The sequence below is a fragment of the Neofelis nebulosa genome, chromosome 9 (assembly GCF_028018385.1).
Source record: "Neofelis nebulosa isolate mNeoNeb1 chromosome 9, mNeoNeb1.pri, whole genome shotgun sequence".
In the NCBI taxonomy this organism is placed as follows: Eukaryota; Metazoa; Chordata; class Mammalia; order Carnivora; family Felidae; genus Neofelis; species Neofelis nebulosa.
Genome location: NC_080790.1, coordinates 138,268,661 through 138,295,757, shown reverse-complemented (window position 1 = coordinate 138,295,757; position 27,097 = coordinate 138,268,661). Strand labels below are relative to the sequence as shown.

The following is a 27,097-nucleotide window of genomic DNA, read 5'->3' as shown; positions in this document are numbered from 1 at the left end:
TGAGTTAAGGGCAAATATTCTATTATGTATATAAATGGTTTGAGATCATTGGAGACAAGGTATTTAAATTACGTCTTTCGTTGTTCTTTCCCACCCTGAAGGAGTTAATGTGCAGACAAGCTCAGTGTCCAGCAGAAGTCACAACATAACAAAGGCGAAAATGTCCTTCTATCCCCGTTAGGTGAGGCTGGTAAAGTGACACACCACCATGTGGTTTGGGCATTTTACTTTACAATTTCCTTTCCTGGCTTAGAGCCTGGATTTCAGATTCATAGTAGACCATGGTGTTGGGGTTATGAGATCATAAGAAACACGCGGGCTCACGATGAGAAACTGTCACCAGGTATACAACTGTTCATCCATCAGTCGTTAGATAACTGTGGACTCTGCCTGTAGCTCCTGCCCACATATTTCAACGGTGACTCATCAAAAATCAGATTAGCCCATTTTGTAAACATCCTATAGCCCTATCTCCAAGTGCTTTCGGATATCCTGATAGTGCTGGGAATCCAGTCACTGGAAGGAAGATCCATAGCAGCTCCCATGAATCCTCTGAGTCCAGAACTTTAAAAGAACATTACAAAGTCAACCTCTCTGCCCACGCATACTTTTAAAGCTCACCATGGTGTATAATATACGGTCTCCCAGGACGTGACGTGTGGACAGCTTCACTAATGCCTAGCTAATACAATATTCCCCCAGCAGCTTCACAATAAACCCAAGCTTAAAATATATCAAGTTTTAGGTACCGTGAAAGATGGCGTTGTCTCTCGATCCACAGGGCGGTGAACGTACACTTGTCCGTTCTTGTGATCTTCTATAGAGAACAGCCCAATCTCTGGATACTCATCCACACCGGGTCCACGGATCAAATACATTAATGACGTGTTCTGAGACATATCATTGAACAGCTGAAAAGGCCAAAAAAAAGGGGGGGGGAGAAAAGAAAATGAGAATAAATCACAAGGCGCATTGAATATCAAGGCTAAGATGCCAGGCGCATTGGGGCCCAGAAGCCTCGGGTCCAGCCCGTCCCACGCTAGGGGCCCAAGCAGGTGCATCGCAGCCTGGGTTCTGAGGCAAGCACCTGACTGAACAACACACACGTCCCTCCCCAGGGAAAGAACCCTAGAACGGTACCCCCTTCACAGGGCACGGGCCCCCAATCTTTCAGGATTTACACGCCCTGCCCCAGGGAGGGGGCTGTGCCTTACTGTTGAACCAGAAAGGCAACTTGCAGAACAATATACGTATGGCAATCCCATTTGTCAATACAGACTCACATTAGTGAGGCTATGGAGAAGAATCTGGAAGCATACATACCGATCCGTTAACATTGATGATCCCTTCAGGGAGAGAGGAGAAATACTCATAAACCTAACATTTCGAAAGGCCATAGAGTGAGCCAGGTCACTATATGCCTCACTTGCCCTGGCCTACTTAATCTTTAAAACAACCGCATAATGGAGGTGCCATCATGGCCTGTACTGGGCAGACAGGGAACAGCGAGTGTATCTAACTCCTATACTAGGGATACGGTACCTCGGGAATAGGAGCCCACTGTGTTCCCCTGACTCTTATGAGGATACAGTTTTAACCACTGAGCCCTGAAAACTTTCTGTATGGTTTTTTTTTTATATATATAGCATCTACTATCTTTATGAACACTGCAAAAAATACAAATTGTTTTCATTTGTTTCTCGAGAAACCATAGGATGTCAGAGCTGTAGGGACTTAGTGACTCAGTGCATAATGCACAGGTGCATCAGGTCAGGACTGTCACGGGAGGGAATGACACGGGCCAGGCGGAAACGTTCCGGCATTGCGACACCGTCAGGTGACCGCTTTGGCGCATGGGCCGGCGCTAGGCCTCAGAGTGCGGGAGGCAGCAGGGAGCGGTGGGGACTGGGGGTGACACGAGCCCCACCTCGTTGTTGCTCCGTGTGGTCAGATTTTCCAATTTTCAAAACACCTCTAAAATTACACAATTTCTAATACAATCTTCCTATTTTTTCCCATTTTTTTTATTATGGGAAAATACACATAACATACAATTCACAGTCTTAATCACCTCGGAGCGTGCATGCCGGCGGTACTAAGCGCTCCGGGTGGGGAGGCTGCCACCATCATCTGGGTCCACAGTGCTTTTCATGTGACCAGACTGACACCTGTCTGTCCCCATTAGACAGCCAGTCTCTGTGAACCTCCTCCCGCCAGCCCTGGCTGCCACCTTTTTACTTTCTATTTATTTTTTTTCTAATCTCCCTTTTGTCCCCACTTCCCACCTCCGGTAACCACAATCCCCTTATTTTTAAAGAATACTTTTTTTTTTTTTTTTTTACCAAAGACTTTGCCTGGGCCAAATACAGCAGGCCTGTGGGCTGGAATTAACCAGCCCGCTGCCAGATGTGACCGACGTTCTCAGCACCCACTCACGTGAAGGGACTCGCCCGAAGTCGCCCCGTTAGGTAGAGGCATGGTGGGTTCTAGAACCCAGTCCGGTGTTCCTCCCATCACTGACCTGGCCCCCCTAGCACACAGCCTTTCAAGACTTAACCCGCCTGCCAATCAGAGAGGATGGTGGGGGGGCCTTCCTTACCTCACCAACAAGTTTGGGAAAGGGTCCTGGATCTTCCTCCTCCAGTTCCAGGGTGGTAATAACCCACCTCCTCTTGGATCGCCGTAGGGGCCGGTGGCTCTCTCCCTGAAATTACAATGCCGGCAATAAGGAGGTGATGGCGAGGTGGCAGGCACTACATTTGCATTATCTCTCTTGTCCTCACAACAGCCTCCGTCCGATGCTTAGGAGTTAAAAGTGACTGTTCTGCTCACAGCTGCAGAGTCGTTCCTAGACGGCGGGGCACCGGCCACCCAATGGTTTTACATGGATCGTGAGATCGTCTTAAGGGCTATGCAGACATAACGTTGAAGACCGTTGCCTACTATGTGCCAACCCCTGTCCCACGGCAGACACGCAAACAGTCGCTGAATGAACGAGAAGGTTATTTCCCCCATTTGTCTTTCCGTCTTTTGGAAATAGTTGAAGAACAAACTGAGGGTTGATGGGGGGTGCGGTGGGGGGGAATGGGTGATGGGCATTGAGGAGGGCACTTGTTGGGATGAGCTGGGTGTTGTATATAAGCGATAAATCGTGGGAATCTACCCCCAAAACCAAGAGAACACTGAACACGCTGTATGTTAGCCACCTTGACAATAAATTATATATAACAAAAGGAAAGAGTTGATGACAACATCTCCATTCGGTGCTGATAGTGTGGATAAAGCTCTGGGCTGGCACTTCGTCTATTACTCTCCCTTTTAACAAAGACAGGAAGAGAGAGAGACTCAGACTCAGGTATCAGGCTCAGAGACTTGTCAGGCAAAACACCACAGATGGAATTTAACCATCTATTTATTATAAGCGAAGCTGCTTTCTAGCCACATTAATTTTTTTGTCCACAAACATGTAAGCTTTTTAAAAAATTACAGTTGATCTTTGAACAATGTGGGGATTGTTAGGGTGCTGCCCCCTGGGGCAGCCAAAAATCCACATGTAACTATTGACCCCCCCCAAAACTTTGCTACTAACAACCCTACCATTGACCAGAGAAGCCTTACTGATTACATGAACAGTCGATGAACACATATTTTGTATGTTTTGTGTATTATATGCTGTACGTAGTAAAGACAATGTCATTAAGAAAATTATAAGAAAGAGAAAATACATTACAGTACTGTCCTGTAAAAAAAAAATCTCCATGTAGGGGCGCCTGGGTGGCTCAGTCGGTTGAGCGTTAGACTTCGCTCAGGTCATGATCTCGGGTGATCTCGCGTGATCTCGCGTGAGTTCGAGCCCCGCGTCGGCCTCTGGGCTGACGGCTCGGAGCCTGGAGCCTGCTTCCGATTCCGTGTCTCCCTCTCTCTCTGCCCCTCCCCCGTTCATGCTCTGTCTCTCTCTGTCTCAAAAATAAATAAACATTAAAAAAAATTTTTAAAAAAATCTCCATGTAAATAGACCCATGCACTTTAAACCCATGTTGTTCAAGGGTCAACTGTATTCAATTAGAAAATGAGTTGATCACAAGACAGGAAGGAGATATTCATAAGGTGGCACAAGGTGATTGGGGGGTGTGGCTGCATCCCTGGACTGTCCAAAGCTCACATACCAGAGAGTGTTAAGTTCAATATATTTTAATTGCATAAAGAAGAAATTAGCGTGGGTAAAGCTCTGGGCTGGCACTGGATGGCTGATTTCTGATGTTCACAGATTGTTCCTATTCTAGCAGACATAAAAGCATCTTCCGCAATTCTCTGGAAATCCCTGAAGATTCCAAAAGGCCACATGTAGTTACTAATTTATTTCCTGCAAACTGAATATCGACCAGGAACTAAAAACCTTAACATTGCAACAGAGTCCCTGAGTGAAGTGTGGTCTCACGTGGCTTAGGAAGAAAGTGACCTCCAAACCCCACCTTTGTTTGCTGAGTGAGATCATCATTTTCTTGTCGGAAGCTGTTGATGCTGTTGACCTTAAAAATAAAAATGGCATGAATTAGTAGGGGATACACTTATCAGGACCTGCCTGAAGTCACACTAGTCTTCTGGAATGAGAAAAGGAAGAAAAGGAACTTTATTTCATTTTGATAAGTATAATTTCTTTCTCTTATCATCTCAGTTCAGAATTACCACGTTTCCTCTGCAACCATAAGGGAACCATGCAAAAGGATTTACACAGAGTATCACTGATACTGGGACGTCTAAAACTGTAACTCGGGAGATCACCCTGTCTATTCCGGACGAGCAGAGATGTCTTGGTATGTCACACGTGAATACCAAACGTTAATTGGAGAGATCCAACTGGGCCTTTTCTCCTGTTCTTTTTTTCTCCCCCGCCCCTTAATTTTAGACTCTATCTTATAATAATCAATAAGATAATAGAACTTGGTACTTTTTGTTTATATAATGATTTACAATTGAGAATTATTTATTTTTAACTTACATCTCAACAAACTCTCCCCCCACACACACACACACAAAATAAAAATAAAACCCACACACGTGCAGTGAGGTTGTCGAAAAAAGACAGACCCTGTAGAGGATGTCGGGACCAACACTGAACAAGCATGTGTGTGTTGACATGTATGGCCCTAATCCACTAACTGTCACTACCATATACCGTGTCATTGCATGAACAGAGCCAATTTATTTACTCATTCTTCTGGGGATGGTCATTTAGACTTTTTCGGTTGTTTGTTATTACCAAAAACAACAACAAGAAAAAACCAAAAATGCTGTGGCAGTAAACATCCATGTGCATAGAGAAGTTTTCTCCAGAGTGGCAGTTTTGAAAGTGCGGTACACCGGGGTCCCTGACCCTGTTACAGGAGGTGGGGGAGATGCTGGTCCCTGTCTCGCGGAGTCAAAGAATGAATCTCGCAGACAAGAGAGAGTGAGCAAAGCTTTAGAGCTAATTGAGGGAAGGTACAAGGCTCTCAAGAGTGAGAGGGGTTCCGACTGGGGAGCCTCCGAGGACTTTTGTCACTGACCTTCTATTGGGACCTGATCTGAAAGGTTGTGAGGCTCCATGCGTGGCACCTGGCCCAGGCAGGTCTGGCATATGTTTATCCTTTTTTTAATTCCAAACCTCGCTGCTTCTTCTGCCTCCCACTTGCAGCTCCGGTCAGCCTCCCCGAGGGCCCCTGGTCTCTCCCTGCCTAGCGTCAACCCTTCCCCTCCTCATCCCCATCAGAGTCCACAGGGCCACACACTTCCCTAGTGACTCTAGGGTATCATTTGCCTGTTTTACTGTATGACGTTTGCACCAATGGGACAAATCACTGGGGCCTCGGCACCGAGGAAGCCAAGGGCACCAGCGTCACCCGCAGTATCTTCATCGGTACGCGTGTGCAGGAAGAAAAAGGAAGAAAGGAGAAGCCTGTTGCATTTAAGAATGAATTGGTGAGGGGCGTCTGGGTGGCTCAGTCGGTTAAGTGTCCGACTACAGCTCAGGTCATGATCTCGTGGTCCGTGGATTCGAGCCCCATATCGGACTCTGTGCTGACAGCTTGGAGCCTGGAGCCTGCTTCCGATTCTGTGTCTCCCTCTCTCTCTCTCTGCCCTCCCCCCACCCCCCCCCCCCCGCTGTGTTCTCTCTCTCTCTTTCTCTCTCTCTTAAAAACAAATAAACATTAAAAAGAAAAATTAAGAAAGTGTGTGTGTGATCATTAGAGGTACCAGGTGAACGGACCACTTTTTTATAGAAGAGCATTTTACTTGAAAGAATGACTGACAAACCGTGTTGTCCAGGATCGGGCCCTCGATGGACAGCTCTTTGATAGTAAACAAGCCAGCCGATCACTTCAAGGAAAACAGTGGATGGCGTCATGTTGCCAATGATAAAACAAACATAAGCTTTCAAGCAAAAATTAGAATTTTGGAAAACTTCTGTCTGCTACAATGGGCTTGACAGCTTCCCGATACTTAGAAGAATTTTCTGATGATGCCAGTAGAGCTATTAATGAATGTGATTTTCTGATTTTGTAGAATGAAATATGTCAACATTTGGAAGATCTGCATAACTCAATGAGCCAAAAGGATTTCCTAATGATTAATGCATGACCTCCAAAATCATGCTCTTGCCAAAAGGCAAGAGAGACATGGTTTTAACGTAATGGAGCAGGGCAAGTTTATTAACATGTGTTCAGATTCCACATGTTGTTAAAAAACACCACTTTGTCAAGTTTTGGTGTAATATCAAAGAAGGATATCCACAATTATCCATTGAAGGCTAATCAAATATTCCTCCCTTTCCATGTGCGTACCTGTGCGAGGCCAGAATTTCTTCATTCTTTTAACTAAACAACATTTACAATAGACTGCAGACTCAGAGAGGAGAATCTGGCCGTCTTCTTTTAGGACAAGAGATTTGCAAAAATATAAAACGGTGGGGCGCCTGGGTGGCTCAGTCGGTTAAGCGTCTGACTTCAGCTCAGGTTATGACTTCCCAGTTTGTGAGTTTGAGCCCTGCGTCGGGCTCTGTGCAGACAGTGCGGGGCCTGCTTGGGATTCTCTCTCTCCCTCTCCCTCTCTGCCCCTCCTCTACTCACACTGTCTCTGTCTCTCTCAAAATAAATAAATAAACTTTTAAAAAAAAGCATTGAAAAAAGATTTACATAATGCTTGTAGAATGTGGCGGGGAGAAAACTTCTTAGAGGCTGCTATCTCTGGCTGCAGTGGCCACCTAATGCTGTGAGGCAGGCAGGCATTTGGCTGCAAGGGCCACGCACAAATCATATGACAGGCAGTACTGGACCTGGGGACGTGGAACCAGGACTGTTCAGGCTGGCCTGCATGAGTACCTGTGGCATCACTGGTGGGAAATGATCTGGGTATACAGAGGCTTTGTGTCTGCAGAGGCTACTAAAGAACTAAGAAGCCTGCATGGAGATAATTCCTTCCTGAAAATATTTATTTTTGTTAATGTTTATTTCTTTATTTTGAGAGAGAGAGAGAGAGAGAGAGAGAGAGAGAGAATATGAGCAGGGCAGGGGCAGAGAGAAAGGGAGAGAGACTCCCAAGCAGACTCTGCACTGTCAGCACAGAGCCGGACATGGGCTCGATCCCACAAACCGTGAGATCATGACCCGAGCCAAAATCGAGAGTCGGACATTTAACTGACTGACCCCCAAGGCGCCCTGAATATATTCCATTTTTCGTTGCGAATTTGCATTCAAGGAGAATTTTTTTTAATAGAGGTATAATTGGCAAACACCACTGTATTAGCTGCAGGTGTACAACAGAATGATTTGATATTTGTATGGACTGCAAAATGATCACCACAATGAGTCTCGTTAACATCCGTCACCACACGTAGTTACGGAATTGTTTTCCTTGTTCTGAGAACTTGGAAGATTCACTCCCTTAACGACTTTCAGGTATGCGCTACGGTGTGGGGACTACCCATGGCACCATGCTGGACCCTTCTGTGGCTTGGAGCCTTCCCGTTTGGGGCACTTTGCCACGGCAGGCCTAGGAGATTGACACGCTTCCCAAGCGCATCGTCTACACAGAAGCGCAGGTGATCTTTAAGAGCGCAGACTTCGACACGTCACTGGCTTCCCAGCGCTCTGTCCAGCCTGCTCTGTCCCTTTGAGCGCCCAGCTTCAGCCCTGCCACCCTGTCCCTCACCTTCTACAACCCACTGACTGTTCATCTTGAATGAAGGGCTTAGCAAATTAATCGGGCAGACCAGTGATGCTGACAATTTTTGAAAGAAAACTCGGTGTAGAATTTCCCAGATTAGAAACCAGCAACCACGACATTGCTCACGTCCGATTTCATTCTCTCAGTCCCTCCCTCCTCTGTGATCTGGGGAGCTGGCCACAGTCCAGGCCTGAACACTCCCGAGTCCTTGGGACCAGAAATTCCCTAAGAGAAGGGGGCAGGACTCCCCTCCGAGGCTTGTCGCTGAGTCTGGAGCAATGGTGAAAACCTGCCGGAGGCTCACAACGTCGTCCTCTGCTTTATGCCCCCCCAGACAGCGAGGATGTGGGGGTTCACGAGAAAACCGTTGGAGACAGCAGAGCTCCAGCAGTGGGCGTACTGACTTTACATTTGGAGATCAGAGAGGGGCAGTGGGTACCTGTTTTGGAGGTCAGGGATGGTTGTAAGCCAACCCGGGGGGCGGGGGGACGAGGGGAGGAACGGGAAGGAATTGGGTTACTAATGGCCAATGGCCGATGACTGAGCACCCGATGGGCGGAAAGCTCTTTGCCCCGTTAAGGGTCCAGAATGGAGATTGCTAACCACCCCCCCCCCCCGGTTCCTACTGCAGCACATTCTTTTTGTCTGTCTCGATCCCCTGGAATCAGCAGAAAGCTGCTTCCAACAAACACTGGATTACTACCCACAGTCCAATCGCCGCTGCCCACCCCGACTCAACACGCCCCTGGACGCGAACTAACTCGCTTGGGCTCGGTCAGAAGACGAAAACGCACCTCTGTTTTATGATGAGACCGGTCAGGGGCAAGGGCAGGGGCAAGGGAAAGACGGAGCCAGGGTTTGATGATTAAAACCGGCTATGAACGGGATTCAACAAAGTCTCCTGGAGGTAAAAGGAGTGCTGTTGAAGAACATTCACAACTGGATGTGGCAACGAGGAACCAAGAAAATCCTCCAACTTCCCCTGGTGCCCCTGGTGCCAAACGTGGTGCTCGCGTCAGGAGCCAGCTGCACTGGCGTGGGCACCACACACGGGGTTTCCGTCCACCGCCCCACCCCCCACCTTGTTCACTCGGCCCAGAGCAAGTATGCGTGGGCGCTGGATGCGTGTGACCAACCATTTCCCCGTGGCTAGAAAACCAGAGGGACACAGACATGCGGGCACGCCAGCCAAGCCCATCTCCTCATTCACTCTTGTGACCGCCAGGGCAGGGGAGAGCAACCATTAGCCCCGTTTGCAGGGAAAGAAGACGAGGCTTAAGAAGATCAAGTTAAAGCCATAAGGGCCAGGCCACCCCCCAGACCAGCTCAGTCCGAACCCCTAGGAGAGGTTCCCAGGCCTCGGGAGTTCTGCAGCAACCTAAAAGAGTCCACCTCGAGCCAAGGTGAGGACCGAGGTCCTCAGGCAACCCGATCCAGACGTACAGCTGGCCCGCGGCCGGCTCCTAAGGGAAAACTCCGTGGCAGAGTCTCGCGGCTGTCCCTCTCTGTGGCAGAAAGCCACGGAGCGGGGGTAACGACAAGCATACCCAACGGCGAGTCTCCCAGGGTAAGTGCAAATCCAACAAGCCCCTGTGCTTTCTAACCTTGAGTCCACTGTTTGTATTTCCACTGGTGCTAGGGGGCAAGCGGTGGGGGGCAGGGGGGATTACGCCCTCCCACCCTCCTCGTCTGCTCAGATTGTCCGCCACACGCACAGCTGAGATTTTCTCAGCCTTATACGAGGCGTGAGTATTAGTGCCCTTTGGAAGCTTGGGTCAACACAAATCTAAATAAAACTGCTGTGTACTATTGAAACCAGTTTTAAGATGAAGTCACACCTTAGCCCATCTCCACCACTGCCCCGAACAGGTTGTGACCCTAAGCCAACCCCTCCCTTGTACACATTCGGGAGCCCTGCTGCCAACGCCCCCCTACGGGCGCGCAGACCCCGGGCTCCCCCGACACCTGCCCTCCCCGCGGGGCTCGGCCAGAGAGCTCTCCTCGGCCCCTCGCCCAGCCTGTCGCCGCAGCGGGGGCACGGCCAACTTGAGCCGTGCCTTCAGTCCCACTGCGCACGGGTCCCCGCCCGGGTTCCCAGCACCTGCCCAGCTCACCTGCAGCAGCAGAACCAGCAGCAGCACTGGAAGACGTGGCAGCGAGGGGCAGGTCCCGGAGCCCATGTCCGAGCGGGGGTGCACGCAGGCGACCGCAGGTCCCCCCCGCGCCTCTGATCCCCGGTCGCTTCCTTCCCAGCCTGGTCCTCCGACCGCTCTGGGGGCACTTTGTCCCAGAAACCCTCATCTCCTCTCACTCCTCCTCTATTTATCACAGCGAGCGGCTGGGCTGAGCCTTAAGCTTTAACCTCGTGATGACAATCCAGTTCCCGGGAAGGGAGTGGAGGGGAATAAAACTGCCCTGCCTCGCACACATAGTTGCCTGCTGGGTCACGGGCACAGAAGCCCGGGCGGTTAGAGCAGCTCGAGGAACATGACACCGGCACCTGTGGTTGGTTTGTTTGACTTTAGTTCCAAGCGGAATGTCCCGTGACCTCTTTCTGAAGCAGGATATTTCAACGACCATTTCCTACAGCGCCTGTGCTTTGAAACAGAAGCAGTGCAAAGGGACTCCAAGAAAGAGGAACCTTGTGAAGCGGGGAGAAAAACGCAGACACCGTGCACTTTCCGAAGCACCAACCATCTCTACTTACCCCAACCGTGTCTCCGGGCTCCGCGGCGTGCAGACCTTTTCTACCGAAGTCTCTGCTAGGCTTAGCTGACTCTGTGACTTTAGGATTGGAGGAGGAAGAGATAAAGAGAGGCGCCCTGCGGGCAGGGGCTCTGTGCCAACCTGGGGGGTTTTGCACTAAACTACCAGAAAAAAAGCACAGGCAAGGATTCTACCCAATCCGCACTTCAGGTTGCAATGACTGAGTTTTAGATGAACTCGGAGCTCCGTTCACCCGATCACTAGTACTGTGGGTACTAGTAGCTTGGTACCCCAACACCTTTAAAATAGCGAACCGTTCTTTAGCGACAGGAGAAGGTAGCCTTTCTTCCCGCCCATTCATGGTTCCGTGAGATGCTGCTAAGCATTATACTGTGAGTAGTTTGTTCCCTTAATCCAAATTAGTAGCTTATTATTAAACACAGTAACAAATGCAATTTGAAGGTCTGTAAATACCTCCCGCGCATAAACAGAAACAGAATAATAATTACCGAATTTATGACTTCATGCTTATTTTCAAAGTGGGTATTTTTATTCCGTTTGTTCTACTGAAATGTTGCTAACGTTAGAATCCCTAATTCAGAATTTCTAGACCCGGTAAGCTAAACCATGTGGAACATTTGGGGGAGAAACAGAAGTTGCAAGCTGGGCACCCCTTTGCTGGAATAATGCTGAGGGAGATAAAATAGAGCCGGAAAGACAGTGTGCTGACCTCCAGGTATCTGGGGAGGGGCTGGGGAATGCTTATGATGGATTCTACTCTCAATTTGTTTTCAGTTGAAAGAAATGGGTATTTTAATGTATTAGAAACAGCCACATTTTCAACATCCTCAAACATTGAAAAATAACTGAGCAAGATGCCAGTTTCCCATAAGGCGTCCCTTCTCTCATTTGGGTTGAGAGACGCTGGGCTTCGCCTGCCACACGTCCCCCGTGAGTCAGAACTAGAAGGTGTCAGTTCCCTTTCCTCGTGAGCATCTGATTGCAGAGAAGACTGTCCAGGGTTCCTGTGCCCTCACAAGTGCACTAATGCTTTGAAGCCACAAGGTGGCAGCTCCCGGATCCACGTACACAGTTGAATGAAATGTGGTTGAAAGATAAATAAATGGTGTGGGAGGGCGAAAAGGAAGGAGTGAGCCACAGAGAATTACCTGGACTTCACGGTCTCACCTTGGGGTGTTCAAGGGGTGCCCAACCCAGCACAAGTTCTCAGCATTTAAAAAAAATATTTTAAATATTTATTTGGGGGAGGGGGTGGGCAGAGAGAGAGAGGGACAGAGGATGTGAAGCAGGTTCCGTGAGATCATGACATGAGCCAAAGTCAGACGCTTAGCCGACTGAGCCATCCAGGAGCCCCAGAAGGAGGTTCCGAGCTGTCAGCACAGAGCCTGACTCGGGGCTCGAACCCACGAACCTCGAGATCATGACCTGGGCCAAAGTGGGCCGCTTAAACGACTGAGGCACCCAGGCACCCCTCAGCATTCATTATAATGATAAGCACACCACGAGTGCTGCTAAGGATTAATTTCATCTTGAATTATCCATGTCAGTTAGGGTTCCCACACCCGCCAGCCTTCATTTTCAGGGTACTTAGTGACGGCAACTTAAACGTATCCTTTCTCCGTCTTTGCAGAGAGAAGCACGTGGCACGGAAGGTGTGTACTTGCCCAGGAACTGGTGAGTAGGACCCCGAACTGAACACAAGGAAGTGTTACATTCACTACATTCTAAAAAGAGACCCCAACAACTAAGACCAGATGCTTCAGGACTCTAAAAGATGATGGCAGGACTGGTCCTGTGGACATGAGGGGTCACGGGGCAGGGGGTCAGCTGCCTTCCGCTTGCCTCAACCGGGGAGGGATGGGAAGCTTTCTTTCCATCTCTGGAAATCAGTGGGTGGGGTTTTCCCAGCGAGTGGAATCACTGGGAATGGGCGGGGGTGACGGTAAGGCCGAGGGCCTGGCGCCCCATCCCGGCTCTGCTCGGACGGGGGTGTGGCTGACCAGGCCCTGGGCCCGGCTGAGGAGACCAGAAGTGTGGCCCTAGAGAGGGCACGGGAAAATGCTCTCCATCTGGCGTGCCAGGAGGCGGACTCTCCCACGCGGTCAAGTAAATGTCAACAGAGGAAAACAGTGGGACGGGAGCCTTCTTCCTGCCCCGAGGGGGCTGCTGTGCGGACAGGTGGAGACGGGTCTGGTGTGTGACGTGTGGATGCCTTCTGCCCAGAGGCGAACCAGCCTCGGTGAAAGTGTGGAGGGAGGTCTGTGAAAGAGGAAACACGGCTGCTTCTGCCTCAGTGTCCCCTGTCTGTGCTGGAGGATGCAGGGCCTAGGAGAGGGAGGGAGTGGAGGCGGCCCTCCTCTCTATGCCGGAGGGGAGGTTGGAGAAGAGCAGGCCGAGCCCCCACACCCACCCCCGACCGCTCACCTGCTAACCGGGAGGCAGATGCCCCCACGCTGGGGAGCCTGGGGAAGAGTGCCCACAGGAGCTGAGGGAGTCAAACAGCCTGCTTGAAAGTCAGACAAGGGGCACCTGGGGGGCTCAGTCGGTTGAGCATCTGACTCTTGATTTTGGCTCAGGTCATGATCCCAGAGTCCTGGGATCAAGCCTCGAGTCGGGCTCCTCTCTCAGTGTGGAATCTGCTTGGGATTCCCTCTCTCTCTCTCTCTCTCTCTCTCTCAAAAATAAATAAGCAAGGGGCGCCTGGGTGGCGCAGTCGGTTAAGCGTCCGACTTCAGCCAGGTCACGATCTCGCGGTCCGTGAGTTCGAGCCCCGCGTCGGGCTCTGGGCCGATGGCTCGGAGCCTGGAGCCCGTTTCCGATTCTGTGTCTCCCTCTCTCTCTGCCCCTCCCCCGTTCATGCTCTGTCTCTCTCTGTCCCAAAAATAAATAAAAAATGTTGAAAAAAAAATTAAAAATAAATAAATAAATAAATAAATAAGCAAAACTCAGATTCAGAACAAATTACATGGCTCCCGGTTAGGCTTTGCCTTGGTTGGTACTTCTCCATGTATGTCCCCGCATATAAAATTTATTTTCCTGTCAAAGGATTCTCAATTCAAGGTCCTGTTTCTCCAAAGTCATGAGTCTTGGAATAGTCTCAAGTAGAGTTAAGGAACGAAATAGAACAGTAACAAAAACCCAAGGGAAAGGCTGTGTCCCCAGTCATGGGAACTGGTTCCCCAGCCCAGGCCTGCCACAAAGAATGACCACCGCTCACCAAAACACAGAACAGTGATGAGGGCGCACTGGCAAGCGACCAGAGGCAGGTGGAAACTGGAGGGCGGCAGGTGCTCGGAGGAGGCAGGTGGGTGGGTGCGGGGCGGGGTGGGGGCACAAGGCAGGGAACGAGCTGTGAGCTGTGGCATCTACACAGTGAGCATTAGGTGTTCGCTGTACGGGTCTTTTGACCTCTCTCTATGTTTGAAGATTTTTATAACACGATGTTGGGGGGAAAACATCAGAAAAGCAAATTTGAGTCCCGCACTGAAAAATGCAACTTATGACTAAGCGTATTCTGAGCCTACAGTCTAATACTGTGTATCTAACACTGTACCCCGATACCTGCCATGTGTGGGAGTGAAGGGTAGACTTCACATGAGAATAAAATTATTCGTCATTTGCATTTCCTGACTTGCTGTAAGGGACCGAGAGATATTTGTCTGTCCTGTGTTGATGCTTTTGTAGTCACGTAGGCTGGCCGATGAGAAAGCGTGGTCCTTACGTTTTCGTATTTTGTCAGCCACCAAGAGCTGGCCAGAACATTTCCTTGGAGAAATTTCTTGCCCCTATTTGTTCAACTAGTAATTGGAGATGAAAGGGTGGGGGTGCTTAGAAACACTGCCAAATACAACAGATTGAAGTGTTTCTCGCTTTCTGCAAGTATGTTTTATACTAATTATATTGATAGCAGACGTACTGAGCTCTTTTTTTTTCAGTGATTTATGTATATAAATATTCTTATGCTTTTTCGGGAAAGAAGAGAGAACTTTGGGGCTATTTAATCTCCTCCCACATCAAAACTGTCCTGCTGAGGGAAAAAGACATACTTCCTTTAATTAGAACATCTTCAAGTAAACTTGGGAGACCATTCAGCTCATTATTGTGTGAGACCTATAAGTAAAAAGCATTTCATTCCAGTATTTAGAAAACTGAGCAACACGGGACAAAAGCAAAGCCCTCCTTTTCTTTCTCCTTACTGTGCTGGGGCGGGAATGTTGCGAGACAGGGTTTCGGAGGAAAAGCTTGGTGACAGGTGGCAGTGAGTCTTGTAAACGTGGCCAGCATGATGCAGGCAGTGGGAAGGCAAGCTGAGGGCACAGTGAGGTTCTCGCTCCTGAGTTTACAAGCAGAAGTGTAGGGGTACCTGGGTGGCTTAGTCGGTAGAGCGTCTTTTGACTTCAGCTCAGGTCATGATCTCAGTCCGTGAGTTCAAGCCCCGCATCGGGCTCTGTGCTGACAGTGCAGAGACTGCTTGGGATTCTCTCTCTCCCTCTGCCCTTTCTGCCCTCCCCCGCTCTCTCTCTCTCTCTCTAAATAAAAATAAAATGTTCACACTCTTTAAAATAAATAAATAAAAGTGGAAGTGCCTCAAAGTACAAGTATGTTCAAGGTGGACATGTTCTGAGAAACCTCAGTTCCTTGGCACTCGCTTGCCCCACAGGTTATCAGAGGCCATAAATCAAGCCACTTAATGACCTATTCTTGGGCAAAGAGATAGCAGAGGGCTTGTAAGCTCCGGAGAAAATAGGATACAGATAAGCAGACACACTTGTTAGTTTGGCCAGAGTGCAGGGGGTCCAGCCAGGGCTGTGTGGTCAAAACAGTTGTTTCAGACTTTTTTTTTTTTTTTAATGTTTATTTTTGAAGGAGACAGAGACAGAGAATGAGCTGGGGAGGGGAAGAGAGAGGGAGGGAGACACAGAATCCGAAGCAGGCTGCACACAGCTGGACACGAGTTCGTGGACTGTGAGATCATGACCTGAGCTGAACTCGGACGCTGAACCAACTGAGCCACCCAGGCGCCCCTCAAACTTGCAGACTTTTAAGTGCCGTGAATGTGAGTTTTGTCAAACATTACCTGCCAAGGATCTTGTTCAGATGCAGACTTTGATTCTGTTGGGGAGGTAAAATGTTACCCTTACCTTCACAGGAGACGAAAAATTATTTTACTTCTACCCATGTAGGTTCTTGACTGAGACCTCTGGACGCGGACAGATTAACAGAGGAACACAAACAGAAGTTTAATAACACGTATGCCTCCTGCATACATGGGAGAGACCCAGGAAATGGAGAGTCCTTGAAATGCCTCACGTTGTCACCTTCAATGTCACCTCCACCAAAAAACAAAAGATACGAGGGGTGGGGATGGGGGGGGGGGGGCCGCTTATATGAGGTTACTAGGAAAAGTACAATAAATGGCCGTGGTTGTTTTGCAGATGTAAGTCCAGGCCTTAACGAGATAAGAGTTGATAAGTGTTTCTAGAGATTTCCTCATCCTCTTCCTGGTACAAAAGGGAGGCACCCTTACAGATGGAGATCTCCCCCACGTGTCTCTTACAAAAGGGTAACTTCTCAGTTCTCAGAGCTTTTCCTATGTGTATGCTGTTTCTTAAATATAAGGAGCCTAAAATCATCCTTATGTCAAAGAGGTGTATTTTGGGGCTGCAAACACGGCTCCCCTTGTACCCTCTTAGGGTTCTGTTTGGCTGGTCCTGAGAATTAAGTTGACAGAAGACAGATCAGGGGGACAAAAGCATGCAAATTCTAGAATACAAGTTTTCCATGATGCAGACTTCCTAAGGAACCAAGACCCAAAGAAATGGCCACGGTTACCTGCTTTGGTATTAGGTTGGACAGAGGGAGTCATGTGGGGAGACTAAGGAAGAGGAGGGAGCGAGAAAGACAGAGAGACCGAGGGCAAGTGGGGGAGAGCCAGAGAGATACATAATCCACGAAGCAGGCTCCAGGCTCTGAGTTGTCAGCACAGAGCCCGACGTGGGGCTCAAACCCAAGAAACGTGAGATCATGACCTGAGCCGAAGTCAGATGCTCAGCCGACTGAGCCACCCAGGCGCCCCAGATAAGGGTCATTTTAACAAACAAAATGCGTGTAGAGTCCTCTTGGCCTCAGCCTCTCATCCCCGATGAGAAGCACATTACTTCCTTTCTGGCGCAGGGAGGATGTCTTTCATATAGGAATCTCATCTCCTGCTTTGAAGAAAAAGAAAGGGAAGAGTGTTTTCCTTTGAGTTGCTGTTTCTCAAGTGCCTTTGGCTCAAGGCAGTCAGTTCGCCAGAGTGTCACGTTTTGGGGTGGCGTGTGCTGAACTCCTTCACGTGCAGCGGGTCTGAGGTGGGGCTCACAAGCTTGGGTAGCACGGCATGAGACGGCTCTGGTCGGATGTAACGTACAGATAAACGTACACTGGCTTCCTCTCAAGTATCATTCACACGAGGACAACTGTATTCATGACTATTCCATTTTTAAAATCCCACTTATATTTTCCCAGCGTTATCAGAGTTAATTCCTTACATATCAAACCGCCGAGGACAGGGCTATTTGAGGCCTATTTTTTGAAACAGGGTCTCTAGGAAGATTTTTACAAATTATTCATCCACGTTATTTCATTGAGCATTATTCTACACTTGATATAGTTGTTTTAAGGTGTTAAAGCAATCAAACAGGGAGACGGCAGACTGAGGTTGTTTTAGGTTAGGTCTAGAGGTTAAGTTGTTACCTTGTGGATAATAACACAGCGCCATCCGAAAACAATCTACTGTCTTATGTACAAATTTAGGACTTAAAACTTCCAACGTGGTTAATTTTCAAACTACCAAAAACTTACTTTTAAACCCCCGGACAACAAGACTACCGGCCCGTCACTGAACCCAGCTTTACTCACAGTCTTGCCTCTCCCAGAGCAGGATCTTAAACCAGATAGTCAGGAGTCATGTGATCAGCACTAGTGAGGCCACCCGCCTGGTAAGACCTTGGCCACCCCAGAAGTGAAAGTGACCTTGTACAACTTCCTCGTGCCCACTCCCTTCTGCCTATAAAAGTCCTTCCCTTTTGGACGTACCTTGGGGCTCCTTTCCATCTGCTGGATGGGATGCTGCCTGACTTATGCATCATTAAATAAAGCCAGTAAGATCGATAAAATTTTCTCAGTTGAATTTTTAACACCCCCAAAATTATTTTTTAAACCACCACGATTTGGGGGCGACTGGGTGGCTTAGTCGAAGCATCTGACTTCAGCTCAGGTCATGAGTTCAAGCCCCATGTCAGGCTCTGTGCTGACAGCTTGGAGCCTGGAACTTGCTTCGGATTCTGTGTCTCCCCCTCTCTCTGCCCCTCCCCTGCTCACACTCTGTCTCTGTGTCTCAAAAATAAATGTTAAAAATTGTTTTTCTAAATACCACTATTCGGTAGACTCAAAAGAATTCACCTCCTTGCCAGACATGAATTTAGAAGAAGGAGCAAAGAGTTTAGGTGAAGGAGCAAAGGGCCTTTCGGAATGTCTGCGACACCCAGGTGCCCTCCTTGGGACAGCAGGCGCTCAGTCCTAGACGTGCAAGCTAAATGTGAGCCCCTTCCGTCACATGACATTTTACTTTTACTGAATTTCCATCCCGGTTCCCTAAGCGTTCAACACCTTCTGGGGGCATAAGAGGACGAGGGACTCAAAAACACACCGGCAGTGGTTCTCAGGTGCATCCAGTCACGTTGTCACATACGTTGCTCAGTATTAAGAAAGGATTGGGGCCGAGTCCCCTCCCCTGTGGTTCTGTGAGGTGATCCGGGAGAAAAGAGACAAACAGGAAGAGAACCGCACGAAAAGCAAAACAAAACCATATCCAAAAAATGCAGCCGATATCTCCTACTGTTTAATTTATCTCAAGGAAAGAAATCCAGACTCACAAAAACTTGCACGCGCTCTGTATTATTATGTACAAAACCAAGCATACAATAATTATAACAGCAAATAACAAGCATGCCCCACAGAGTCAGGCCATTTGAAACGGAGCTCTGTACGTGCACGTGAATACATAATAAATACTGCTTCTCTGTTACCGTGAAATCCAGTACCACCTACCTAGAGTTTTATATTTTTAACTACTCAAGTAGGTGAGCATAAAGAAGACTTAGGCAATATTTAAAGCATGAAAGGTAAAGATTCTTCCGTTTCTCTGGAAACTAACCTAATAGCTTAAGAACCACTCCAAACCTTCCTCCCTTGAGCCCGTAGCTGCCGTAAGATCAACCACGTCCCCCGATCTTTGCTGACACGGGGCACCCACCCTGCCCTCGTAAGTGCCCAGTCACTTACGAACCTTTGGCCAATCAAGCCGTTGAAGATTTGAGAAGTGGTCTCAATCTAAATAACTGTACTAATACTGATATATTTTTGCAGTTTATTTTTGTATGTTTTTACATTTTCCACTGGTTCTGAGCCAGAAGCAATTAATTCTTCTTACATTCTCTACATTTTTTTTTACCTTGCATCATTTTAATTGGTTGAAGCATAACATGGATGTAAACAATTCCCCAGAAATGAGAGGCACTTCTCTGAATGCTGACTGAACGACTCATGTCCCCAGACTAGCAGGACACTCGGTGGCTGCGACCGGACCAGCCAGAGGAGCTCCCGACTCCCACTTGCCAGGGCCATCTGCGTGAAAATGGCCACACTCCTGTCTGCAGCGTTTACAAAAGGAGGCTGTGCTGGGGATGTGTACCAGAAATCCCAGAATTCAAATTGTGCTTACGTTCTGCAGTGAACCTATGCGGTTCATCAGGAGCCCCGATCCCGTTGCAAGAATACTGGTTAAAATAAAGCATCAACCTGAGGCAAAAAAGTAAACAGGCAAAGTCACTTTCACAGGCTTTTAAAACGGTCTCAACAGGTGACATTATAACTATTCCCCAAATTAGGCAACTGACTTCAAGTCAAAGAGCAAGGAACAAATGGAACATGTCAGGTGCCACCTGTAAATTTCTTAATCATGTTGGCTCCGACACATGCGAGGCAAAGAAGCCCGACAGCCTCACCCTGGGGGGTGTCCAAGAGTACCCAAAGGGAGCATTACCAGAGAAGGCAGCGACGCAGCCTAAACCCCATAGTATCGGTAACAGGAGTATATATATGTGTGTATAACGTGCTTACAGAGATTTATCGGCCCTGAAATGTTATCAAGAGCTGTGTAAAAATCTGAGTAGAGAAAGGATTGTGCACGAGGTGCAGTACCAGCCGTGTATAAAGGACCAGTCCGTGTGCACTCACGAGCAGCAGGTAGGGTGCAGGACACACGGGGTGCCACTCAGGAAGCACAGAAAGGTGAAGTAAGATCAGCGCTGTTTTCAAGTTACAACACAGACACCCACCGGGTGTGGAAGTGACAGCGTCACCGAGAACTCGGGAAGGGATGCCCGCTGGATGCACGTCTTTGTTCACATCCAAAGGTACAAGATCTTCGTGTGAAGAGCATGCTTTCTCCCATAGCGTGCTGTGAAAGATAAAGATTCTAACAGGGAATCTGTAAAACTCTAGAAATAAACTCTTGGAAGAAAAAAGTGACCTTGAAAATGTGTATATGTTGTTTAACGTTATCAAAGTCAGATTTTAAAATGGCACCTTAATATTGAACTTCTGCCCATGATTATTTTATTTATAAATGCATCTTGTCCTTAGGCTATTAACTCAAAGCATCTTAGATGGCGCTTGGATGGCAGGGTCCACGGAACCTGCAGGCCGGTATGCATTTTCAAATGAAAAGAGCCAAGTTTTTAGTTTGCCCCAAAGGTGAAAAAATTGAAACCCATGTGTATGAAAACAAAGAGAGTGATCACTTAAAGACACAAAATCAGCTACAGTCATCAAAACATACTGGATATCCAGTAGTCAACCGAAGGTTTTAAAGATATTCACAGTAGCAACAGAATTGAATCTGTATGTGACTTGTATCACAGCACAAGTGTATGGACAAGCAGGCATCACTTAAGGACAGTTAAATAAGCAGCATCTAGGATCTAGGAGAGCCAGGGAGCCAGGGACCAGCTAAGGATGTTAAGAAGACACTCAGTAATCCCTATTATTCCTATCCAATTGACCCTCTCCATCCTGAAATGTGTCCTCACTCCTCTGCCCCGAAGCAAGGTGGTAGAATCCTGCTCTTGCAAAGTAAAACAGATCCTTATACTGACTACAGACCGCAGGATATCCAAATCAGTAATGGAATGGCTGTGACAGTCACATGTGCCTCTGTGTGTGTCTGATTGTAGGCCTTTCATGTACAAACTCCAAAAAGGTGGTTTTTCTGTGCACCTTCTTCCAGAAGCCATACACGCCGGAAACACTAGGGTGCCAAAAAGTTCATGTTTATCTCCCACCAAACAGTAGCGGTCCTGCTGAGACCCGCTGACTTACAGCCGGACAAAGTCTTGGCACCTTTGTCCGCAAATACAAAGACTCCAAAGGCAGACTTCCCCACCACCTCGACATTTAAAACACTTTAAAGAAAAAAAAAAAACAACAACTGTGAAAGTGCTAGAATCCATGGTCTAGAAAGAGCAAGCAGCTTAGTGATACATAACTTGGCTCAAAAGAGATGCTCCCAAACTTAAGAGCTGAAGCTTCTCCTCGGGCTGAAGTGGACACAACTTCTGTTTGGACAGCTCATGAGGACACCAAGAACTCGATCTCAGACGTTTCAGATCCCACAGGGGTCCAAAGCAGTACGTATGCGCTTTCTACACGCAGGCGCACTGCAAGTGGGGAGCTGAACGGTACCTCCTGCCTTATGTCGTGGGCTGGCTGCTGTTTCCGGTTCAGACCTCTCTTTCCCTGTCATTTTCTTTATATGGCACAGATCTTGGTTAAATTTTTCTCAAAAGGGCTCTCACTTGCTTAAGACGGTCAAGACAAAGAAAGGCTTACTGAAAGACACCTTTGTTTGGAAATAAGCCCAAGTGTGGCTGGGGTAAGGGTGGGGATGCGCTTAAAGGGCCAGTCAACGACTTACATGTCAGTCATCATAAAATGTCCTAAAATGCACCGTATTGTGACTTGTGCAAGAGCTCTCATGTTTAGGTATCCACGGGTCTTTGCAATTCGTTATTTCACTTATTATTTGAATCTGTATGTGCTTTGCTTTACTCCATTGGTTTTGAATTTCTTCTCACTGGATATGGTGGCCTGAGAGCAGGTGCTGGCACTGCCCTTCTTCTTCAGGTTCCCGTGAGCTTGCGCTCTGGGGGCCCCGCAGGAGTCCGGGGTGGTCACCGCCTGCGCCGAAGCACCGCCACCGCCTCTGTCCGCGCGGGGGCCACTGTCACCGCAGGGCAGGTCCCGGCGCTGCGGCCTGGGGCTCTTACTCCATTTCTTTTTCTGCTCCTCTGTCCTGCCTTCCAAGGCCGGCTTCTGCGAACTTGGTCCGCCGCTCCGCGCCACGTGGACAGCTTTGCGGGGGGTGTCAAAGGCGTAATAGGATGGACGGGCTTCCTCGAGGTGCAGGTCTCTCCTTCGGGAAGCGCCTGGCTTGGGAGCCCCCTCTTGGTGAGGCCTGGCGGGAGCGCTGACCACCAGCTTGCTTCTGCCTGGGCTTTTCAGAGCCCCCGCCATGCCGGGGGCGGTGGGAGGCCTGGCCTTGGCGCCCTTCCCCTTCTCACCCTGCACGGTCTGCATCTGCAGCCACTCAAGCTGGAGCAGCCTGTCGATGTACCTGGCGAGCAGCCCCGCAGCGCCGCCCTGAGCCGCTGGCCTGGGCTCGGCGCCCGGTGGCACGGCCAGGTCGCGGAGGTCCCAGGAGCTGAACGGGGCCGGGAGGAAGTCCGCGTAGCGGTAGGTGGTCTGCGTGCCCCGCGGGTCTGGGTCCGGGTCGGCGGCATCGATCTCCTCCGCTCGCAGGTGCAGCTCCGGGGGCGCGAGCGCGGAAGGCGGCACCGGGACTCTCTCCGAGTCCGACAAGTCGCTGGCGCTGTCCTCGTCCTCGTCTGCGCCCTCCTTCATGATTTTCATGCACTGAAGGTCGAGAAACAGCTCGTTCCCCGAGGCGCCCCGACACCTGGGGTCCAGGGGGCTCCTTCTGGGTTTGCCTTCCGGGGAGACGCTTTCTCTGAGTCTGTCCACAGGCAGATGGGGGGACACCTGGGGTGCCTGGGATTTGCTCTGCCTTTTTCCTGAAGAGTTTTTTGAACGTTGTGCTTTATTCCAAGATGGGCCAGCATTCATATTGCTGTGAGAGATAAAACTGTAATTCTTAGTTCATTGGACAAGACCTGGCCTGCCGGTGATTAAACAGACAACAGGCACCCGCCAGTGGTGTTTCGGTTGTCCCCAGGAAGGCCTGCACGGCCCCTGCCCAGCCGGTGGCGCTCACAGAGCAACTGGGCACACAGGACGCCACTCAAGAAACGTGACAGGACACAGGTGCCCAGAGTGGATGCATGGATTTTGTCTGATATCAGATACCTTTAGGAAAAACACTGACAGTTCTTAAAGTGCTTGTAATTTTAGACCAGTCGTGTGTATTCCAAAACAAACAAACAAACAAACAAACAAAAAAACCCCACCAGTTTGGAAAAAATCTGTTGTAAACTCTCAACCTGTTCTGTTAATGATGAACAGTGTTTAACAACACTGACAAGTAAAAGCCACAACTTTCTTGACAAGCCTATTTTCAATGAAAAGTAAACAAGGTATAAAATGCAAGTTGTATAGAACTTAGTCACTGATTGGTGGTGATTCTGAGCCTGAACCACCTAAAATCTTAACATGAAAGGGGCACCTGGGTGGCTCAGGCAGTTGAGCAACCCGCTCTTGATTTCAGCTCAGGTCATGATCCCAGGGTCGTGGGACTGAGCCCTGTAGCGTGGAGTCTGCTGGAGATTCTCTCTCTCTCTCTCTCTCTCTCTCTCTCTCTCTCTCTCCCTTTGCTCCTCTCCCCCCTTTCACTCTCTCTCTCAAAATAAATAAATAATAAAATCTTTTTAAGAAATGTTTTTATTTATTTTCGAGAGCCAGAAAAAGTGAGTAGGGGAGGGTCAGCGAGGAAGAGGGACAGGATTCATAGCAGACTGTGTGCTGACAGCAGAGAGCCCGAGAGCCCGATGTAAGGCTCGAACTCACAAATTGTGAGATCTATGACCTGAGCTGAAGTCCGCCGCTCAACTGACCAAGCCACCCAGGTGGGCCCAATAATAAATAAATAAAATCTTAACATGAAAGAGTGTAGCATATATAACATCGAAAGCTTATTCATGTGTTTTCAAATAGGAAGTGCACTCAGAAAAACCGTATTTAAAATGAGAAAAAATCATATGGTGCCTTAAAACACCATATGAATGAAAAACATAGGATTCATGCTCCCTTGTGAATGGCAGGAAATGGGAATGACGGATTCTGTGTGCTTTACCAGCACGGCTGCAATTCCCCCAGAGGTGATTTATTCCCAGGCAGGATCTCATATCAGAGTGGAAAATACTTTCTTTTCTTTTTACCCAACACACAGCATCTCACTAGGATTCATAATGCTTCTCAGGAACATTAAGTCAGGTAGGGTAAAAGAAAATGGGCAGTAAACAGGCTTTCTGGAAAGCTCAGAGGTCACCTGTCCAGTGGTTTCTGCCACACTAAGCAATTGTTTGAAAATGTGTTACTTTTTTAAATAAATATGGAGGGTGTTGAATCATGTGCAATAGCTAACATGTGCTTAATATATATTGGAAAAATGAATAAAGGAATTGTCATTACTTAGAACTCATAACCAAAACCGTTATAACTTCTGTTTACTCTGTCAGTGTATATCAGTAAAAGTTATTATCAATATCCGTTTTATAAAAAAGGAAGCACGCATAGAAGGATGATTAAGGGCTTACCTAAAATTATAGATTCTGCTAACAGTGGCAGAATTATGGCCTCTGGAATTTTTACTAACTGGTACTGTTTAAAACCGCTTTGTCCACTCATTTCTGATGGGTCAAAAACATAAGTACATATATTGTATCCACAGACATTACTTTTTTTCCAGCCCCACATATTCGGTCTGGAGAACTGATATAACGTGCCATTTGCAAGAGAAAGCAATTAAAATTATTTACCTGCTTTTCTGATGACACTGATTCACCCGATTCCCTTTCTTGAAAAAATCACATGGCTGATCATCATCTAGGGTTTGATGGACTGTCTAAAAAACAGACATGCAGTAATAAATACCATGAACACACACACACACACACACACACACACACACCCCAAACAAAACAGCAAAACAAATCTAAGTAAGATTTCCCCTCAAAATTTACATCACCTTTTCTGTAGTGCTTGAAATATTCTTGCTCAATCTGTTGGCAGATGATGACAGCTGGGGAAGTGACTTCTTTATTCCTCTTATATTTGGAAAGGACTCCTCCAGGCCACCGGAACTAGAAGTAACAGAACATGGTAGGTAAGTATGGATTGCAAACGGCTCTGCCACCGGTACTGGGCTGGTTTTCACTTGTTTGTTTTGAAATATTTGCATAGTATTGAAATGTTGGTGGGGGGTATTGCCTTCTGTTTATAGTTTCATCTTTTTTGCTTGTTTATTTTTCACGGTGGATATTAGATACAAAATCAGACCACTATAAATGCTGCCAATGGAATCCTTCTCTCTCTCCTCACATACACACAGAGTCTCCTTGGAAATAACACCTTCAGGAAATGTGCAGGGCTAATTAAGGTCAGGTATTACTCCAATCTCCCATGTCCACTCATTCATTCATTCAACAACTACAGGAGAGCCTAGAAAATGCACATATCCCTGCTCTCATAGAACTAAAACTATTAGGGAAGCTCCCCTTTAATCCTCCTGCCTTTTTGATCACATCAATCCAGTAAAAGATTGTCAATCTAGTAATACCTATCACATAATGCTATCTCTGTGCACAAAATGCTATCTCTGTTGACTCACATGGAGAATGCTGCTTTCCCTGATTTTCAGTGGGTGGCCTACAAAAAGTGCTCTGATTTCAAAGTGAATATTGTCTTTCATAATATCCCCTGCCTCTGTAAAACAGAAAAAAGGTGGGATTATAGAAGACTCTTTTGTCCTCCTGAAATTCTGCTGTATTACTTTTCATAAGTATGTGTGCCTTTTCAGGCTCTCATCGTTAATGACTTCTATCACAATCAACAGGCTGGGTTCATCTGAGATGTAGAAAAGGTTCTTCCCTTTACCAGCCCTCCTTCAGTAGTTTGGTTTTCCTTCTGCTTTCTCCCTCTGGACAGCGAAAAGGGCCCCTCTACAACGCCTGGCCCCAAACTGCTGTCGGGAACGTGCACTTCCACCTTTTCCCCCCCGGTTCATTTCACCTGGCATGCTCTGCACCATAAGCGGCAGCGTTTTCTGGGCACGTTACTGAGTGACACAGGAAAGGAACGCTTGTAGGGTCCTAAGATGCAGAAAGCAAGCTCCGGGGCTCCCTGATGGTTCAGGCTTGCATTGGAACAAAGCTACAAGTCTGAGACCGGCTACAAAACTGCTTCCCAAGCGCCAGCGGCTGACTAAGGGCAGCTGCATAATTCATCACAGGGCATTAACTCGCCTTCCCACATCTTCCTCTCAGGCTAGGCGCCAGGAGACGGACAGAGGCAGCACCGCCCCTCCCCACCCTCCAGGGAACTGGCCGGCCGTCTGGGCGGCAAAGCATTGTGGGTGATGTGTGGTCAGGTCGCCTGTCCTCTACGCAGCGAGGCTCCCTGGATCTGGACGGGGTTCCAGGTTGCATTGCAGTGCACACGTCCAAAGAGCTGGCTAGCCCAGAGACTTCAAATTGGCCCCGGGGACCAGCTCCCGGGGAGGCCACATTTTGCGTTCACCCCCCCACCCCACCCCCAGTAACCCAGAAATCCAAGGGCCCGCCGCATGCATCTTCCTCGTCCTCCGCTTGTGCAGACACAGATCTACGGTCGATAGGCGCAGGGACCGGGCAGACGCAGACAGAAATGGATCAGACCTGTTCCGCGGTCGCCGAGGACACGTGACGAGGCCGTCCGCCGGCCTTCCCGGCGCCGGGCGCGGAGGTCGGACTGCGGCGCGCTGCGGCAGGGCCGGGGAGGCGGCGGCGCGCGGCACGGCGGGCTCCGGGGCTGCGCCCCACCGGCGGGGCGGGCGCGCGGCGGCGTCACGAGGGGC

General features: G+C 48.6%; 2 protein-coding genes across 2 annotated transcripts in view; both read right to left on the bottom strand.

Annotated features, from left to right (window-relative positions):
* Positions 1–10,632, bottom strand: part of CDH26 (cadherin 26) — a 42,304-nt gene extending 31,672 nt beyond the window's left edge. Inside the window, 4 exon segments of the mRNA XM_058686128.1 lie at positions 750–911; positions 2,600–2,704; positions 4,473–4,529; positions 10,317–10,632. Of these exon segments, the coding sequence (XP_058542111.1) occupies positions 750–911; positions 2,600–2,704; positions 4,473–4,529; positions 10,317–10,382 (390 nt within the window). The 5' untranslated portion in view covers positions 10,383–10,632.
* Positions 10,633–18,799: 8,167 nt separating this feature from the next.
* On the bottom strand, positions 18,800–27,071 carry FAM217B (family with sequence similarity 217 member B). The gene is made up of 4 exons (XM_058686126.1): positions 26,919–27,071; positions 25,232–25,346; positions 25,023–25,108; positions 18,800–23,158 (listed from the first exon to the last, which is right to left on the bottom strand). The coding sequence occupies exon 4, from the start codon at positions 23,152–23,154 to the stop codon at positions 22,051–22,053; it is 1,104 nt and encodes a 367-aa protein (XP_058542109.1). The 5' UTR covers positions 23,155–23,158; positions 25,023–25,108; positions 25,232–25,346; positions 26,919–27,071; the 3' UTR covers positions 18,800–22,050.
* Between the last annotated feature and the right edge of the window lie 26 nt (positions 27,072–27,097).